At 42.2% G+C, this 18,819-nt stretch overlaps 1 protein-coding gene across 1 annotated transcript in view; it reads right to left on the reverse strand.

The window, feature by feature from the left end:
* The window catches only part of LMAN1 (lectin, mannose binding 1), a 275,266-nt gene that overhangs the window by 208,239 nt on the left and 48,208 nt on the right, over positions 1 to 18,819 (reverse strand). Inside the window, exons 4-7 of the mRNA XM_069627070.1 lie at positions 14,347 to 14,408; positions 8,974 to 9,073; positions 7,708 to 7,831; positions 80 to 138 (exon numbers count right to left, since the gene is read on the reverse strand). Of these exons, the coding sequence (XP_069483171.1) occupies positions 80 to 138; positions 7,708 to 7,831; positions 8,974 to 9,073; positions 14,347 to 14,408 (345 nt within the window). The remainder of the gene's footprint in view (positions 1 to 79; positions 139 to 7,707; positions 7,832 to 8,973; positions 9,074 to 14,346; positions 14,409 to 18,819) is intronic.

The following is an 18,819-nucleotide window of genomic DNA, read 5'->3' on the forward strand; positions in this document are numbered from 1 at the left end:
ATTGATGGTGCTCTACATATACAATATCAAAGTATGTGCAGGCTCTCTGAATAAATGGTATATTAACAAGGACACTTACTGGCTCTTTTCCAGGTTCAGTCAATTGAAATGTCAGAAATGAAAGAACATCATGGTCGTCTGGAAAGTAAAATAATATTCAAATAAATACACAGTGGGGGAAAAACATTGCACATACTAGGTTTCTCCTGACATACCTGAAGTGATTGAGTTATCCTAAATTAGCCAAAATGTACTTAAAACACCATTATTTTGATTGATCAAATGGCAGAATACCACTCAATGCATCATCCATGGAGTTACAAAAGGAAGCACAATACATCATTTGTAACATTTTCTCCTCACCATTCATTATTTTCCACTAATCAAAGGCCAAATCGTAAGGATCTTTCTATCAAAACCTATTGAAAAATATATATTAACTAACAATTGCCAATGTATGTTAAACCAGTCTGTTTTTCTTTCAAATTGATCTGAACAAATTAGAAAATTCAATACAAAGAATAAATGAAATCAAAACAAAATATAACTCTGTACAAAATTAAACAGGTGGAGGCATCCGGCCGTTATGCCACCAGCTGAGGCCCTCCTTCGTGAAGGGAGTGCGACTGGTAGTATCCCCCCGGCGTTAGAGTTAGTCACCACCCCAGGGGCCTCATATATCTTTTGCGATCTTTGGAGCCCCTAAAGGGAGGTCAAAGAAGGTACCATCACCCCTTGACACAAAACAGTCAGAACACCAAGGGGTACCCCTCAAGTAAACTAGCGGCTATAAAGAAATCAAAGAACAGGAAGGGGGCCCACAGGACTGCTGGTCGGGTTTCAAGAAAATTCCTCAGGAACCCGACGTTGCCCAGTCTTCCCTTTGAACCTCATACTACAAGAGCTTGTGAAGCAATAGCAGAGACCTTGCCTGGGGCCTTGCCTGGGATTTTGGATGTTGTTCATTCTATCACCTTGACAGAAAACCGGCCATCTGGTCGGGGGCTTAATGTGGTGGATTAGGTCTCCCACACTGGAGCTCTTCAACTGGATACTGATGAGGCAGGTGGAGGCGAAAAGAGCTTTTATCAATGCTCCTGTCTTGGAAGGGAGCATCTTCAGACCCTTGGCGATGCAGTCTATGGCTGTTCCCCTTGCTCATGCAATGATTGCCCGCTGCCAACGAGTTACGGACATGACTCAGAATCATGCCAATCCCCAGGAAGAAATTAGACAGTCCTCGGGAGCTCCTTGCTGAACAGTCGGGTGATAGGAGAGTCTGCTTTTCTAATATTAAAGGAACGTCGTTCGAAACTTGTTAATAAGGATCCAATTGAGTTATCAGTCCCACCCAAATGGGATTCCCCAAATTTGCAGCTTCTCCCATCTTGGGAGTTGAAGGACTGTGTCCAGCTGACCTTGAATAGGATGGTGGTATTGAAACTGCTTACCAGAGTGCCTACATTATCCCATCCGAGTTCAGCTGACATTAAGCAGGTGGAGTTTTGGAACACACTGAAATTGCACTGGTCACCCTCTGATCTCAGGGCCAGGTCCCCTCCTCCACCAGCTGCACACCTGCACTGCCTCCCTGCCAACACCCTGACTGGTTTCTGTATCTCTACAGTCCCCTTCCAGCACTTGACACCTGATGTCTGCACCTACCCTTGCCACCAGCTGGCTGCACTTTTTACTTATTGCTTTTTATTTATTCTATTTACTTCTTTTTTACTGTCGATGCCATGTACTGCACTGCACCCTCCTCCCATGCCTCCCCCCCGCACTTTTCCCCCTTCCCCTGCACTTGTGCAATCTCAATGTCACCGGGTCTAGTAAGTTGTGTGTCCTCCCTCTGTTCCCCCCTGCCCCCTTGAAACACTTGTATATAGGCGCATTATAAATGCCTTTATAAAGACAGTGGAACTGGCTTGGGAAAATGCTTTGTATAATGAAATGTCTTCGACACTGATTATAAATCTTTATAGGAATCAGTTTCCCTGGGGCAATTGAAGATTTACTGTATGAGTGGCAAGCTGTAAAACCGGTAATTCAATTTTGTTATGTGGTGATCTTAATGCTGTATGCCTGGAGCCTAGCGATCGGAGCAAGTCAGGTAGCAATGTTATGGCCAGGAAGCTCCTGGATGGAGCCAGCTACCGCTTGGAATATGTTGAATGGTATGATAGCAGGACATATCCCCCCCCTAATTCTACCTGACATCAAGGCTTGTCCAATAATATTCAGGACACATTCTTTGTTTCAGGGGAAATACTGTTTAATGTGGAATCCATGACATTTATAAAAATCTGACCGCCCCTGGTTCTGGGGTTGAAGGTGACAAAAAGGGAATCATGTAGCCACTTTTACGATCATGAACAAGTGGCTACCCAGTGTAAGGATAGGGTCTGATCGAATAAGTCAAACGTGGTGAAGTTTCACGACACCCTCCATCGTCTTTTTCCTTCAGCAAAATTAGAGCGGGCTCTCTGCGATTCTCCCTATAAAGATATCCTGGAACAAGTCTACAAAGTGATACCTCCCCCTAGTACTAGAGGAAACATTTTAAGAAATCATGCCTTTGACCCCATCACACAGTTGGAAAAAAGGGATTTAAGAAGGGCCTGCATCTCTGCCAGCTGCTAGAAGAGGTTCAAATAAAAATCTTGAAGCTCAACATTTTGTTAAATGATACACAAAAGATGCTGAACTTGGTTAGAGCGAGAGATGTATCGTCCTTTTGACGATCAATCAAAATAATCTTGTGTCGCCACAATCTAGCTCTTTGATTAACCCCATTGGGCGGGGGGTTATCTTCTGATCATTTCACACAAATATATAAAGGGGATAAGGAGGAGGAAGGTTATAACCCTGAACCGAACCAGAGCATGCTCATGGCAACTGTCTTTTTCAGTGGCGCAGATAGTTGCTTTAATCAAGTGCGGCAAGAACTCTTGTGCACCAGGGCCTGACAGCCTGTCGAATGCAGTTATGAAACTAGGGCACGTATGCTGGGTGTAATTACCTCGGCAGGGTTAGGGAGAATTCTCAGAAATGTGCCAATTCCCTCCACCTCAGAGACCCCCAGCAACTTTGATGATTTTGAGGACTTGATTTTTTTAACCTAGAGAGAGCAAGACCCTTTTTCCCCACTCAGTGATTTTGAACACTCTTTTGGTTGTGGAGTCTGACAAACTCCACAGGCATCATCTTTTACATTGTGTCACACAGCACCTTCAGTGCAGTGACACAGGAAAGTTTTTCAGATTTCCCAAAGGTTTAAATACCTTCTCTTGGATAAACTACTGTTTCCAAGATCAGTAAAGTGAAATTGACTACTTATTGTAACGTTCTATACCCAGCACACACCATCTTACAATAGGGTGCTGGAGGGGTAACTTAGTATCTCCTTTGTCTAGTTTCTCATGTAACATTTTTATGTTACCCTTTCCTCACTGAATGGCTGGTGGCAGTTTACTGGCTGCGTTCGCAGCTGCAGTAAAGCACCCAAGGGTGCCATTTTTGTCAAAATGGCCCCCTTCTTTTTTCGCCATTTCTTTGTGGAAAGGTCCTTCTTGAGATTTCCTCTGCGTGCCAAACCAGGTTTGGTCCCTTTGTTTGCTTTGCCTTTGGCGGGATTCACGAGTGAAGCCCGCCTCTGGCTCCAATGTGTCTGGGGTGGGCAGGAAGTGAGGGAGGTTCCCAAAACTCCCTGTGCTTAGTCTCCTAGGAGACACAAATGCACTCTGTAGTGATTGGCTGGTTAACTGTCCGGCAAGGACAGCCACCCTGCTGGGTGACTGACAGCTAGGCTGGAATGAATGGGAGAGAACCGAATAAAAGGCGAGGCTTTTGGATTGGAAGGCAGAGTTGATCACTGGACGAAGGAACTCAAGCTTGAAGAGGACGCCTGCTGCAACTCCTGGACTGTTGGTTTGCCCGGTGAAGCCCTGCTGCTGTGCTGAAACTCCAAATTCATATCGACAGAGAAGCCCCTACAAGGACGACTTCTCCCTTTGAGTTGATGGGACCAATCAACTCCAAAGTAAGCCACATGGACATTCTCTCGGAGCGGTTGCATTTCCACAGAGTTGCTGCTGGAAACCGAAACACCAGGGAGAGGAACACCATTTTGGGTGCACTGCTTTAAGTTGGCCAAGAGCTCCAGGAAGATCCTCCAGACTCCCAGGAAGCAGGACTGAGGCCCCTGACAGTGCGGGACCCCAGAAGCAAGGAAAGTCCATCTCAACAGCCAGAAACCGCAGTGTTGCCATTTACGGTAGTCGCAAGGAGCTGAAACACTGAAGTGCCAGTTGTTGGAAAGATTGAAAGTTGCGAACATTGACCGTCCCCATAAATCCTCCCTCTTGTCCCCACGACTGAGGCCCAGGAACAGTGAGGTCCGCAGAGCTCCACAGGAACAGAAGTCATCTGCTGCACTTTTTCTTCAATACTAAGGTACTGTAAAGTCTGAGAGAATTTACCTCTTGTGTAGAGTTGCTTACATCTTCTACTACTCACAAGCCTAAACAGCGTGTGACCCTACATTGATTCTTTTCTTCAAAGACTTCCAAAACATTGTGCAAAGACCTTTCTACTTACCTACCCAGAAGTGCTCCAGCCCATATAAGACTTTTGCCCATTGTCTTTGGCTTAACCGGTTACACTGAATGACTCTGCTTAGGGGATCCAAAAGTATTTGCCTGCTTAAAAACATTTGGGATCTCTTGTTTGTTCTAATAACCTTTTCCATTGACCAAGTTCTAAGAGTATGCTAAATGCAAACAGTAAGATATTAATGTCCCCAGCACACTTTCTATTGAAGTCACCCGAGGGTGTAGGTTGTGACTGTGGGCCATCCCAAAAGAGTCTTTACTGATTTTGAAACTAAGAGTGTGTAGTTTTGAAGTGTGTGTGTGTTGCTTTTATATTGCTCCCTTCTGAAGGAGGGTTTTCCAACTGATAAATTAATTATGTTTATTCAAGAAACCTTGTGCGCAAGTGTATATTTGAATACTTGTCACTGTGAATCTCTAACTCCCCTACAGCTCACATTGACCCCTCTTGAGATAGGCCTAGCTGCTTAACATGCTACCCTCCTGTGTAGTAAAAGCTTATACCAAAGGTTGGGTTCCTATTGCCAGGAGTTCAGGGTTGTTGTAGTGTACCCAAAGGGTACTGCATACAATCTTGGCCCAACAGGCAGCGACCATGCCCGAAACTTGGTGGACTCAATCCATCGTTGTCCCAATTTTTAAGAAGGGGCAGCAATGGTTCCCTACTAACTATAGGCCCATTACACTTTTGGATGTCCCGGCTAACATCTATGCAAGTTAGTCTTGAGCGAGTTATCGCACTGGGCCTCTGGTGCAGGTAGAATAGATTAGCTTCAGACAGGCTTCAGAAAGGGGACTGGCATGAATGCCAACATCTTTATCCTGGGAATGCTCAAATAAGAAGCGATGGCGAAGTTGAGAACCGTCTATATGGGGTTTATTAACTTCGCCATGGCTTTTAACAGTATAAACCGATCCCGCTTGTGGGCTAAACTCAGGAAATGGGGTTGTCCTCCCCATCTGTTAGCGATGCTCATTGCTTTACACTCCAATACCTCTATTAGAGTGCGCCTTAATGCCCTTTCTAAACTGTCAGTACAGATTATGAGTAGGTGTGGACTGAAGCAAGGCTGTCATTGGCCCCTCTACTCTTTAGCCTTTCTATCTCTGATCCGTCTGAGATCTTTCAAGACACGCAGCTTCTCACCTAGCTTGGCGGATACTAGTTTGGGCGATCTACTTCATGCAGACGATTTAGTTTTTTTTTTTTATTATACCCAAATAGGGTTGCAACACAAGCGTGAAGCACTGGCTAAGTATGCTGATCTGAACCATCCAAGTATCAATATATAAAAAAAAAAAAAGAAATATTGATGTTTAGGCCGGAGATGAAGAAGAAATATGACAACTTGCACTGGAAAAGGTGTCAAACTTCTGTTATCTGGTTTGCAGAAGCTACAGAATAAAATGAAGTTCTAAAATGCAGATGCTGGCTACATAAGCTTGAGCAGTGAACCAGAAGTTTGGTTAAATCTCTGAGCCCAGTATTGACATTCTATAAAGCTAAGGTTCAACCATCCATTACACATGGGGGTGAGAGATGGGCTTTCCCAACTTTACTTGATTGTGATACGGTTGAGGGTATATTCTGGAGGGAGATACGCCTGCCTAATGGCATACAAGCAGCAGTCCTACGTTTTGAGTAAGGCCTTTCTTCCATTCAATTCCATCTCGTTTGGAAGAATTCTCGGTTGAGAAATGCACTGTGCTAGAGAAGATTATATATGCTGGTTGCTAAAGCAATTGCTGCACAAGTAGTCCTAGCCTGCGCTAAATTACTGGGAAATTGAATGCTACTCTATCTGTGAAAGGTGTGGATATTGAAAGAAACGGTTTACCAGAATCTGATCAGATTAAAAAGGAGACAGAGAATGGGACTGGATTGACAATCAATAAGGTTAGAACATTTCGTTTATTTGCTGACCTGCTGGTTGATGTCGGACAATTTGGAATCTGTCCAGAATATCTGACTAAATCCCCTAGCAGATCATTGCAGTCTAGGGTAATGAGGCTGCAGTTACATTTGATTCACACAAAAGAAATTCTGGGTGCCAAAAATAAAGTCCTTAGATCCTTGAGATTGTTTCGATTTTGTATAGCAGCAGTTGAAACTCAGTCACATACTGATGCACTGTAGAACTCTAGAGGAAAGGCATACGTTTTATTTTGGCAACCTTATTCATCCTTCTGCCCAGATCCATACTGAAGGAGTATGGCCGTTGATTATGAACTCTCATGGTCATAATAACTGAATGGTTGCCGCTATTCACTTTTTAAAAGAAATTCTGGACCCTGGTGAACTAATAACTTTTGATATGATTGTATCCAAATGTTTTACTTTGCTATTTATTTAAATGTATAAAGCGCACAACAGCCCTGCGGCATGGGGGCGCGGTTACAAGTTACTTGCTTGTCATACATGTAGATGTTACATACATACACACGATAGCACATTGTTACATGATTGTATGGCATATACTGGTGTTGCATTGTCCAGTTCTAGTTAGGTATGGTACCTTTTTCTGTTTTCTATGTAATGCAATCCATCAAGATATTAATGTAACCATTTTTGCTCGGTATTCTTTTTTTTGTTAAAGGTTACTTTGTTAACCAAACAATAAGAAATAAAACAATTAAATCAAATCATTTTTTGACAGATAAATTGTTTCACAAAGGGCATTAAAATTGTAACAGGACGAATGAAGATAAAAGTTGCAAATGCGTTGTTAAAGCACACCCATTAGTAAATGTCTATCGTCATGTGATTTTGAAGAGAAATACATAGAAAACTGTCACATGAAACTAATAGGATTCCATATGTAAGGACGTCCGTATTGCTCTCATTTCATTCTACAGCAAAAATGAAGGGGCAAATATTTTTCCCAATTGCAATCTCTTCCTAATCCAGGCAGCAATTCCATCATGTGGATGAAATGCCAATGTGCTACCAGCAGTATATTAGCCTTTTGTGAGGCTCTCCATTCATGAAAACGGATTTGTTCTTAACAGGATGCAAAAACATGAAATAACGTAAAATGCATCTTCATTTAAAAACAAACCTCTAAAAAATGTATATTTTAGACACAAGTATTACCTGCAAGGCCCCCTGTTGCTGCAGATATGCCAAAGTAGCCCTGCGATGGGACGACCATGGAATCCACTTTGGCACAAAATTCATAGTCATCTCGGTCTGGAGTAAAGCCATTGTTAATGAGCACCTAGAAAACCGAACATTCCAATTCACAATTGGGCAATCACACATTTGCATGCTGTAAAAACAGATTACAAGTAAAATGCTGAAAATAGGAACATATTAGCAAAGAGGAGGATCATCTCACCAATTAGATATATTTATCATTAGCGATTTTGATCAAATAAGTAAACTTCTCCTCTTAAATATTTGTGGTCTTTCTTTATCTCGACCTGGAAGTGGCTGAGCCTTTTCAGACACGTCATAATATTAGGACAATGAAAAGAAGGGTATTTTGATCAAATGAGTGCGTGCGTAAAAATTCAAATTTGACTTTTTATTTTTAAAGCGACAAAAAGACAAATGTATATTTAGCCCACAAATTACAATTTCAAAGTCAGAAAACATGGACTATAAGAAAGTTTTTTGGTGGGGTTCGATACTTGCTTATGAAACAAATAGCAGCAAGTAGAGGATTGTGGATACATATTTAGACCCCATATTAACCAAAATTGTGTATGCTGCAGGTCAAGTCTCCATGAATTCAATAAACACCCGAATCAGTAAGTACATCATAATCTAGACTGAAAAAGAATAATTTTGTCAATAAAAATTTATAGATTTCTACTATACTCAAATGTACAAAAACCAATACAAATGTTAACTAAACTATGAAATCATTGAAAATACTGACACTGAGACAGTAATAATTACCATGGAACCACAAAACACCAGTTCTAGACTTCCTGCAACACCTGTTTTTACATTTTGGGTTGAACACACATTAGATGGCACCATAAAGTGCAAAGCCCCACTGCTACTGTTGTAGCACATTTTAGGAGTGTTTAATGCCCAAAAGGTAACAAGCTATATTTTTTTAATGTAGGCTCATCTTTGAGCCCGGTTTTAAAACGATTTGGTTACAGGGGTGCTGAGGCATAAAATGCAAAGACATTTTAAAATCACGAGCATTCAAAAAGTAAGCAAGCTTAAATAGGTCATTTCTACCAATAAATTAACATTAAGCTACATTGAAACAGGATATAATTATCTGGTGGATAATTAGACAGAATTGGACAGCTGGCACATCAAACATCTGTTAAATTAAATCCATGAGCAAAGCGGGGAAGGTCTACAGCATTGACAGGAAATGTTGCACAATGTACTTACAGTCAGACTTCTTTGGAAATATGTAATCTTGGCTCGGACTGGATACGGCTTGTTACGAAAATCTCTCTGGCAGGATGCCAGAGCTTGGCTGGCACCATCACTGTGAAACAAAACATAGAATTATAAAATAAAATAAAAAATAAAAAAAAAAAATCACACATGCCTCAACAAGCATCTTAGAAACAGTAAAACGCATTGAGAAACCAAAGCATACAAATGGTTGTTTGATATCAGAACCTAGAGCCATAACAACTGCAAGCTGGAAAGGTAGATAGTCACCAGAGCCCATACGAACTACACCAAGCATTTGGATCCAACAGACTATTGATATTCATGCTTATAGGCATTACATATTTTGAGAGAGTATCACGAGAGGGTCTGTTTATTCAGCCAATTGAAGAGAACTAAATGCAAGCTAACAAAGCTACCTTTTTGTACTTGAAATATTTCACATTTAAAATTAAATTTGAGTAGATCTTGAAGCTGAACAACAAATCCTGTTAAGTAGCATTAGTTTTACCTCAAAGGATGATTTTCAATGCGTTTGTATGCATGCACTGTATGCATCTCCAGGGTTACCAGAAACTAGTTATTTGTTGGAATATGTTTTCTATGGCTATGGAGGAAGGTGGGTAGGAACAGGTGCGTTTACTCACCCCCTCTTATCCAATCACACCCAGGGACTATTTTGGCAGACCTCTTACTCAGACTTGGTTCAGTTGAAGGATGTCATGGGATGGTGGGTGCAGAGGTCACTTTTGGCGTTGGGATTTGGGTTGGTCTACTCAGCGATTCCGTGATCTGGCAAGACGTTTCCTGTGACTGGACCGCTGGATGACCTTGGCATGATGAAGAAAGGACTACCAAGTGGAGGACTACCTCAGATGGGCCCTGGACGCAAAGGCCACTTTGAAGAAATGCATAGTTCGACCCTCGTAGCAGAAACAAAGAAGCTGGTCGAACTGCAGGGAAATGCCTCTTGTTTCACAAAATCGAGGGTCTGCAGATTACCAAGTCCGAACTCGGGACAAAGACAGATACAGCAAGGTAGCCCACAAGGAAGCGCATCAGTCTACAGGATGGTTCTGGGACACCTCTGAATGCTTCCAAGGAGTAGGGATCCTCAAGCGCGATACAAATAAAATGTACCATATCAAGCAGAGGTTGAGACTGGTTGTTCCCACTGGTCAAGGGTTTGAAGCATTGATGAAGACCTTTTGAAGATTAGCAAATTAGCAGGGCTTTGCCATGACGGTTTAAGACAATGTGAGATGCTCCTCTTTGTAAGGCTCCGGGCTCCAATGACGATCTGATGACAAAGGTCCTTTTATCCAGGACTCGAGCTGGAGTCACCCCTAAACCCACTGATGGTAAGGATTTACAACTTTCAAAACTGGCAGGGTCTGTACAACATGTACAGTCCCTGACCACTACATCTGCCCAGCAACAGACTTTTTGCATGGATGTGTGCTGGGACAGAGTTCCAGCCCCAACGCCACCCCCCCCCCCTTGCCTTGTAAAGCCTTGCCGCAGGAAAGGGCTTAACATATATGGCAAATCCGGACCCGAGAGGGCAGGAGGAAGACCAAAATACAAGATGGCTAAAGGATAGGCGAAAGTCTTGTGGTATGGCCATTTTTGAGTATATTGTATTGTACTCTTAAAGGCATGATACAGTAAAATGCAAAATTGCACTAAAGCACTAAATGAAACCCGTAGAAATATATTGGCTGGTCTTGAATACATCATGCAAGGAACCACAAAAAGGTAACAAAAACAAGTTCTAGGGACACAAGTATCCATACCGGACCTCGCTGCAAGGTGAGTGCAGTTTATTTTAAGGTTAAAGGTATTTGTACCATGCACCGTCAACAACGGAATGTGGGATGCGTTAGTAGGGTGAAGAGGGAGTAGGATATTGAGAGGAATGGTGTTCTGTTGGCAGATTCATCTCTGTATACACTGTGCGCTGAGCTTGCTTTGGTGAGAGTATCGGAACGATGTCAGTCCACGTGTGCTGTTGGTATGTTTTATGTGTTGTTGTGGTGAAGTGCATGCGGCTTGCGGTGCGAGAGATGGTTGTGTTCGTTTTTTGAGTGAGTCAAGTATGCAGAGAGTGAGCCTTTTTTGGTTAGTGAGTTATAGGTTCTGCAGCTAATCTTCACAGTATGGCTGAATGCCTAGATTTCGGGAATCCTGCATGGTGTGAAAACAGCTAGATTTGAGAGTCCTGTATGGTGGGAGAGAGGCCCATGCCCAACAGAACAAATTAGTATAGTACCATACACAGCTGGTACTATACCATTAAACAGAATTTCATAATGGAGAACAGAGTTCTCCTATATGGATAGCCATAGGGATGGATCAATTTCCCCCCACCCCCAAAAAAGATGAGTTTAGCAAAGCAAGAAACACGAAGGAAGAAAAAGGCTTCACTTCCCTTCAAAAGTGAGGATCAGTAAAAAAACAGCAAAATGTTGGGGGAAGGGGGGGGCTTCTGTAGATGGAGAGAAAGCAGCATGAAGAAAAAAATAAAAAAAATAAAAATAAATAAATGTCCTCACCTACCCCCAGACTAGAGGAGACAGGGGGATATAATTCACCCCAGTGTGGATTTTTTGTTCCAGTTGGTTATCAATCCTTGGTAGGCCAACAGCATTTCTGAGGTTGGGGGCCTGGACTATGCTAAAAAGGCTTATGGATCAACCGAGTAATTTAGGTTGTGGTTAGTCTGAATGGTGACAGAAGTCCCAAAGAGGTAGGGTCTCAGTTTCCTATGGGCCCAGATAACGACAAACCCTTTTTCCATAGTGTGCCACCTCAATCTCTCCTTAAACTGGCAACAGATTAAGCAACTTCTTTAGGAAAACAAACTCTAGCAATAGACGTCATTGTTGTTCATTGGGTGGTTTCAGGATATTTGGTGGCATACCCAAGAACCATAAAGATACACCCACTACTATCTAAAATGGCCTAATGCAAACAATGGTAACGCATACCCTCTTAAAACGTTATACCCACTACTCCACTTTTGCCAGACAAACACCAAGTGGTGCATCTCTTGCTGTGCTTTTTTATCTGGATCCCCTCCTTCTTAGGCTAGTAGATTAAACATGCTCAACCTCTCCTGTGAACACTTTGTTGCAAGATGACCAGCAAGGGGGGGGGGGGGCGGGATTTATGTGCCAACTGTAAGAGGAAGGGTGTCAAACTGGGGGGATGGCATCCTCTTCTGGTCTCCAGCTGTGGACTCCATGGGCTCACTATACAGTAACACATTTTCCCAAAACATCCTATGTTTCCTCAGAGGGCTCACAACACCTGGGTGTTGGGCTCACCAAAACTGGGTGGTGGTGACAACTGGGAACAGCCCTGCCTGAGGCCTCCCTATGACGGGCATTCTGACACTTGCCGAGTTCCCTGGATGGACACCCTTGTGAGAGTAAACTATTCAATTCAGGGTCATCGCTGTGGTGCATATTCCTAGGCAGCATCTCTTTCTCACCAGGTTCAGGTGCTGAGCCAGGTACATCAACATCGGTTGCAGGTACTTTAGGGTAGAGGTTTTCTTCCCCTTCTTTGCAATGACTCCTTGGCCCTGGGCTTTGCCTTTAGTTTAAGCTTGGCAGATGCAACCTTCTTTATCTGAGACCTAGTACTGGTCATTCTTCTATATCCCCTACAAGGCCCAACTCTTGAAGGTCATTTCTAAGTACAAATCTACCTGGTACTGGTCTCTTGACACTCACAGGTACCCAGACTACTTCTCCATTTCCATGCAAAGTAACAAGCATTACTGGGGACATCTGAGGGAGGAACGTCAGCCAACTTGGCGTGCCTCAGAAGAGCTCTAGGAAGCTCTTATGGGTTTACTAGTGTGCAATCCACCACAGTTTGACTTGTCCCAGTGTCACAGATAGCAGAGGAATCTCCTCCACCCATCATTATACGATACTTGAAATAGCACTCAGTACCATCCGGTATGTCAACATACTTTTCTGCAACTTGTTGCTACCACAACCCAAGAGAAACTAAAGAAACCTCAGCTCTCACACCTTGAGCAAAGAGTCCAAGGACAACGATGCCCCTGTGAGAATTCACTCATCATAAGGGAAAGTCAGATTGATGGAATGGACCCATAATGCCTTTCCATTACACCTGGGGGGTCCCCTTCACATGATCAATTGCTCCACAGACAACACAAGATCCTGTGACCTCTTGTTTCGGATAAAATATCCCACTGCTCTTACCATGATCTCCATATTGCTTACCGCCCTTATACTTAATGGCCTTGTGGGGTCCAGTTTTGTCAGTAACACCCTCTTTCTCCATGATTTTTCCCCCCGCCTCAGACATGAGTGCCTTAACAAGGTCCACTCAGGAATCAACCAGGCAGCAGACATCACCAGCCTCATCACCACACAATGTGGACAGAATCTTCATTACAGAGACCTGGATGACATCCACCTCCAGACACTGCTACTTACAGTTTGTTTTTCACTCCCCAGACAGCTAGTGCCCTCAAAATATACCCAAATGATAACTGTATGTTTGGGAATATTTATAAAGGACAAATTAAGGGAAATGAGACGCATAATGGAACATATATTTTTGATAAAAATGTTGTTTGAATCTAATGTTCTGCACGCTACCTATAGCTCCTGGTTCCCCAGAGGCAGCTCTCACAAAGGCTCCTTTTTGCTCCTGCCCATCAAATCTAAAAGGTTTATCCCTACTAGCCATCTTTTACATAAACACAAACCTAACTTCTATGAAAGGGTATCGAACAAAATGTGTAATATAAAAAAGGTATTTATTAGAATAGCTTGAATAGATTGACCAAATGTTAAAGTAACTGTACTTCTTCCTGAAAACATTACATCACAGTAAAGCCTTCTATATCGAGGATGTTTTCAAAGGGACCCTGCCAGTTAAGTAAAATGCCTGTTAATAAATGAGAAGTGCCTTATCTGTCATTCAAATGCATTCATGTTTCACTACTAGCCATGTGGGCAAAGGACAGACAAGTGAATACTTGTGTTACGAAAACGAAAAAATAGCAGACATATCTGCTAGTACTCAATGCTGTAATGGGACTACATTCTGACAATAGTAAACTTTCCAAGTCACAGGAACTAATGTAGGCTGCTTACATAGAAAATTCGAGATAATGATTTGCGCATACTAATTGTTCACTCTGAGCTACATGGACACAAAAACAGATAAGATAGGCTTCTAAATATTGAGCATCATTTTCCTAGGTTTTACAATTCCAACGTCAGTCATTCAATGGAGCTCTTCAGTGCTGCATATGCAATTGTAAACATGTTGTAAAAAACAAACGTTTTCAGCAATATTAATGTGCATACTTACTTTTGGTGATCATAGATAAGTTTGCCATTGTTTCCTACGACCACTATTGCTGGATTGTTTTTCTGATGAAAAATAAAACAAATAGTAAAGTATGTTAGAAAAGCATCAAGCTGTGCAAAAAGTGTTTAGGTTTGCCACACTAATAATCTGTGAAATAATTAAAGCCAACGTAGACAAATAACAAATTCCAGTTAAAACAAGCCGGTCTATTGCTTATTGCCGCAAGTAAAAAAAAGTTACAACTTCTTTCCATCACTTACACTGCTTTGGCCCAAAGTAGTGAGGTCATTGCTTCCAAAACTAACATTAACAACCTCTCCCAATCTTTGGGTCTTTTCTCAATTAACTAGTTCGCTTAGAAGGTTGTTGAAGAATAACTAGCACATACATGCATTCAACAGACTGATCTAGACATGAGACGGTACAGATAATGAAGAGGAATATTAGTAATGTCATACATGAGATTATCCAGAGTCCAAAATCGTGTTTTCTCATGTTGAATGAATTGTTATACCAATGGAAGCAACATGTTTGTGAAAGGTTTGCTAGTTCAAGAGTAAGTCGCTGGTCTGTTTCTCAAAACCCAGAAAAAAAAAAATAAATGCGGTTCGAGTATGTCAATTTAATGCTTTGCTGGTAAACATTCCTTTTATCACATTTTTTTTCTCATCATTTCAGCTCCTCCTCACCCGTACCGATTTCTAGTTACCGCAAATGCAGGGGGTAATTGAAGAAAGTCATATGGGGTGGAACATCGATTGGGTTATTGATGGGGGCAGCGAGGTCTCTACCTGTATTTTGTGGTAAAAATAAAAACTGTACAAGACCATACGTGTGTTGGTTTACATGTCTCACAAGTTTGACCCTTTAGAAAATGACAGCAAAGTGGTCCGTTTTTTGGCACATTTGTCTCAAACATAAAAACATACTAAAGATTTTAGAAATCCTGTGACACGAGATCTCACCTGCAAGGCGGTACTGCTACTGAAAAGAAATAGAAATATAGAATGGCAAGACCTTTCAGCAGACGTTTGCATAGTCAGTCTACTGTAAATGCCAAGCTGCCTTCTTTTAGTAGAGTAGGATTTCGGAAAACTGCATAGCCCAGGAGCAGTCTCGCTCAGAATGGGTTGCCTGTGTCTGCTCACCAAACAGCAGGAAGCAGGCATGGCATCGGTCTCCTGTTGTTGGGAACAACATGCAAAGTGCTGACTTCAAATTTGTTACATCAGCAAACATGGCTGTGTTGGTCTGAAAAGGTAGTTTCTAGTGTACGTTGCGGTCACAAGATTCAGACAGACGTAATTTGTTTCGGAAAACAGTGCAAAACTTGCTATATATTTACTACTCTTAGATTCTGCCTCCCTTCCATGGTTCCATGATTAGACTTCAGTGCTTCTAAATGTTGTATTACTCAAGCAGCCCACCAATATCCACGTAGAACACTGTCAATCTAGATTTAGTAGTGCTGGGCATTCAAACTGGGGCTCTTACAGGTTGGGGGCTTTTTGGGTCCTGTACCCTGCTCATGAATACATGGAACCTCCTTTGTAATTAATAGTCAAACAATTTCAAAACACATAGCGTCAGCAACATATGATCTCGTACTTGGAACCAAGAAGGGAAACACAACACTGATTGAATCTTGGTCACGAAACCTCACAAATGAAATTAATGAAGGAAGATGGGAAGTGATACGTAGGAACATACTACAGATGTCTCATCTGAGGGGAAGAGCCAGGCAGATCAGACTATTAAATAATCGTTTAGACAGTAGAAAGAATGTTGAAGAACGGGTGAATCCAGTGCATTATGGGGCTCAAAAAACAGAGGGAGACTTTGAACATATGATATGGGATTGCAACAGAGTGAGTATGTTGGGAGGAGGTTTATGATAAATAATGTGTTAACATTGGATCTGGAAACTTTGATGCAAGTACACAACACTCTTCTGAAATACCCGTCTGGCCCACAAAAGAATGGTCTGCTCAGAGCTGCACTATTAGCAAAAACATTGATTTTGAAAAGCCTCCATCGAAAGTAGGTTTTGCTAAAACCGAGAAAAAGTAAATCAGCTTCATGAGAAAATAGAGCAGATTCCTGGATATTGCTTTGTAAATGAAACAGGATCACATATGATCACAAAGACTATTGTATGAAAGGCTGAAAGGGGTTGGCTAGTGAGGCACCAATGGAATATTTGTGCAAGACTATGTATTCATATTATATATCTAAATATAAGAATAATACAATCTAATAATTAAAAAATGATTACAATTTGAAAGCTCTATCAGGTTAGCAATCTACTACGGAAAGCCATCCTGGCAGAGGTGAAAATTCATTAGGCAGGACAAAGCTACAAAATCAATATAACAGGAAATGTTATCCTTTTTCAAATGGTGCATAGGTGGAAGAAAAATCCAACCTTATTCACTGTAGTCCATAGTGTCCCGCCCACCCTCCATCCTCTTGGGACAAACAGTCCAAGAGAAACAGTTGATTTCCCAGCACAAAATGCAATTAATTGCATACATTTAGGGCATAGCCACAGCCACACCTCTCCGGGAAAGGCAATCAATTAACATCTGCCAGCGTGTGCCTGTGACACCCTTGACGCCAATGACCGAGCACTATTCTACGTGCCAGTTACACGTCACTGCGTTTCACGTGCATAACTGAGCTATATACTGAAACCAACCTTTCTCCGTCCTGCTCCTCAATGTATCCCCGGGCAACCATGGAACGCATCTCAGCTGAGCGGTGCAAAAATAGATCCTTGGGGCAGAGCATTTGCCACAAACCCGTGCTGCTCAACCACACAGACATGTGTTTTTACACCTGTAACTATGACTCATAGGATTAGGCTTCTATCTATTGGCCCATATTCCTCTCCAGATTTAAATGCTGTAAATATATCTCTGCAACTTCTTTGCATTTGTTTTTATCATCCCCATTCCCAATAGATACCAATAACACTCTGCTGCTTTAAATAAACACTGAGCCTCCTCACACACCTGAGCAGCCGAGTGCTGAACCCAGAATGCGCTGCTTCAGCCATCAGTGTGGTGCCTTTTAAGTGCCTATTAATTCTTCATTTTTACCTCACTCACTTCTCTCAATATTTCGACCATTTGGCCTTTCCTCCAGTCTTTCATTGCCTTTGAGGATTCTAAATAAGACCCCTCTTTCATCTATCCACTAAAACCAGCATTATTTGACTCCAACTGACATCTGCACCTGTATGTCTTCAATGGAAAGAAAACTTAAACCACCAACTCTGCTGCAGAATAGTGGTGTCCTGCACTACCAATCAACTAGGTAGGTGCATACTCTGCATCCTTGATCCATTCTACAATCAATAGACTGACCACCTAAATAGAAACAGGGATCCTCGCCGTTGGTAATCTCGCCTTTCCCTAGAATCAATACTAGAGACGTTTTAAGAACTAACTGGCGAGCCATTTACTCCAGACATGGAAACCAAGACAAGAGTCCCCACCAGAAGCCTGCAGCCTCGCTAATCCATTTCTATCCAGAGACCAACCAGGCTAATGTGTCTGAGAGGCTAAGGTGGGAATGCGACAGTAGGAAGGACAATGGTAACAGTCACTACAGTGACAAGCGTATTCCTACAAGTGTATCCACAAACTACTTTGTAGCGTCAGCTACTACACAGTTCTTGCGAGACAGATATTGATGGCCAGGGCTTAGTAAAGAAGTGAAGAAGTGAACTGGATAGTCCAGCCCCTTTGATGAGCAGCAATTACCCTGGAGATGGATGGGAATGCATATCTTACTCATACGTCAAATAGAGCAGACGCTGACAAAGGAAGATTGTTTTAGTGTCAATTATCTAAAAAAGGGAGTATGACGAACATCAACGCAAACCCTCAATCTTCAAACTCAAAGCATTTATGAAAAAAAACTACTTTTATAAGCAAAAGGGGTCATCGATGACGTTGACCTACGTCACTACCAACGTCATCCTACGTGGCAAACTACCAAAACCTATAAGCATGGGTGATTGGCTCTGAGTGAACATCTAAATATATGATCCATACTAGTCTAGAAAAGTGTAACTATGTGATTGGCTACTTATCAGGTGGGCAACTAAGCCCTCCTCGACAAATGACCACTTTGAACGTCACTAAATACACAGCGTCCCATTAGTTTACACACTATAAGACCCATGAATATGCAGATCCTCTAAAATTGATTGGCACTATCCATCTTCAGTACTTTTCCACCTACGTTGGCAGCCTGCAGGCTGGCCGTCCAGATGCTGGTGAGGTTGCCATAACTTTAGGTTCCCACCAATTAGCATATCAATCCATCATCACCTTAGTGGTCTACTGTCAATTAGGCCTTTGAACTTCGTCCTTGAGTGTGTTCTTAGCTAGGGAGTAAGCAGCACAGTCTGGCTTCATGCGTAGGTGCAACCATCTTGTTCGTCCAACTCCATGCTTCTATGTA

This window comes from Ambystoma mexicanum, chromosome 6p (genome assembly GCF_040938575.1).
Source record: "Ambystoma mexicanum isolate Mex_15411 chromosome 6p, UKY_AmexF1_1, whole genome shotgun sequence".
In the NCBI taxonomy this organism is placed as follows: Eukaryota; Metazoa; Chordata; class Amphibia; order Caudata; family Ambystomatidae; genus Ambystoma; species Ambystoma mexicanum.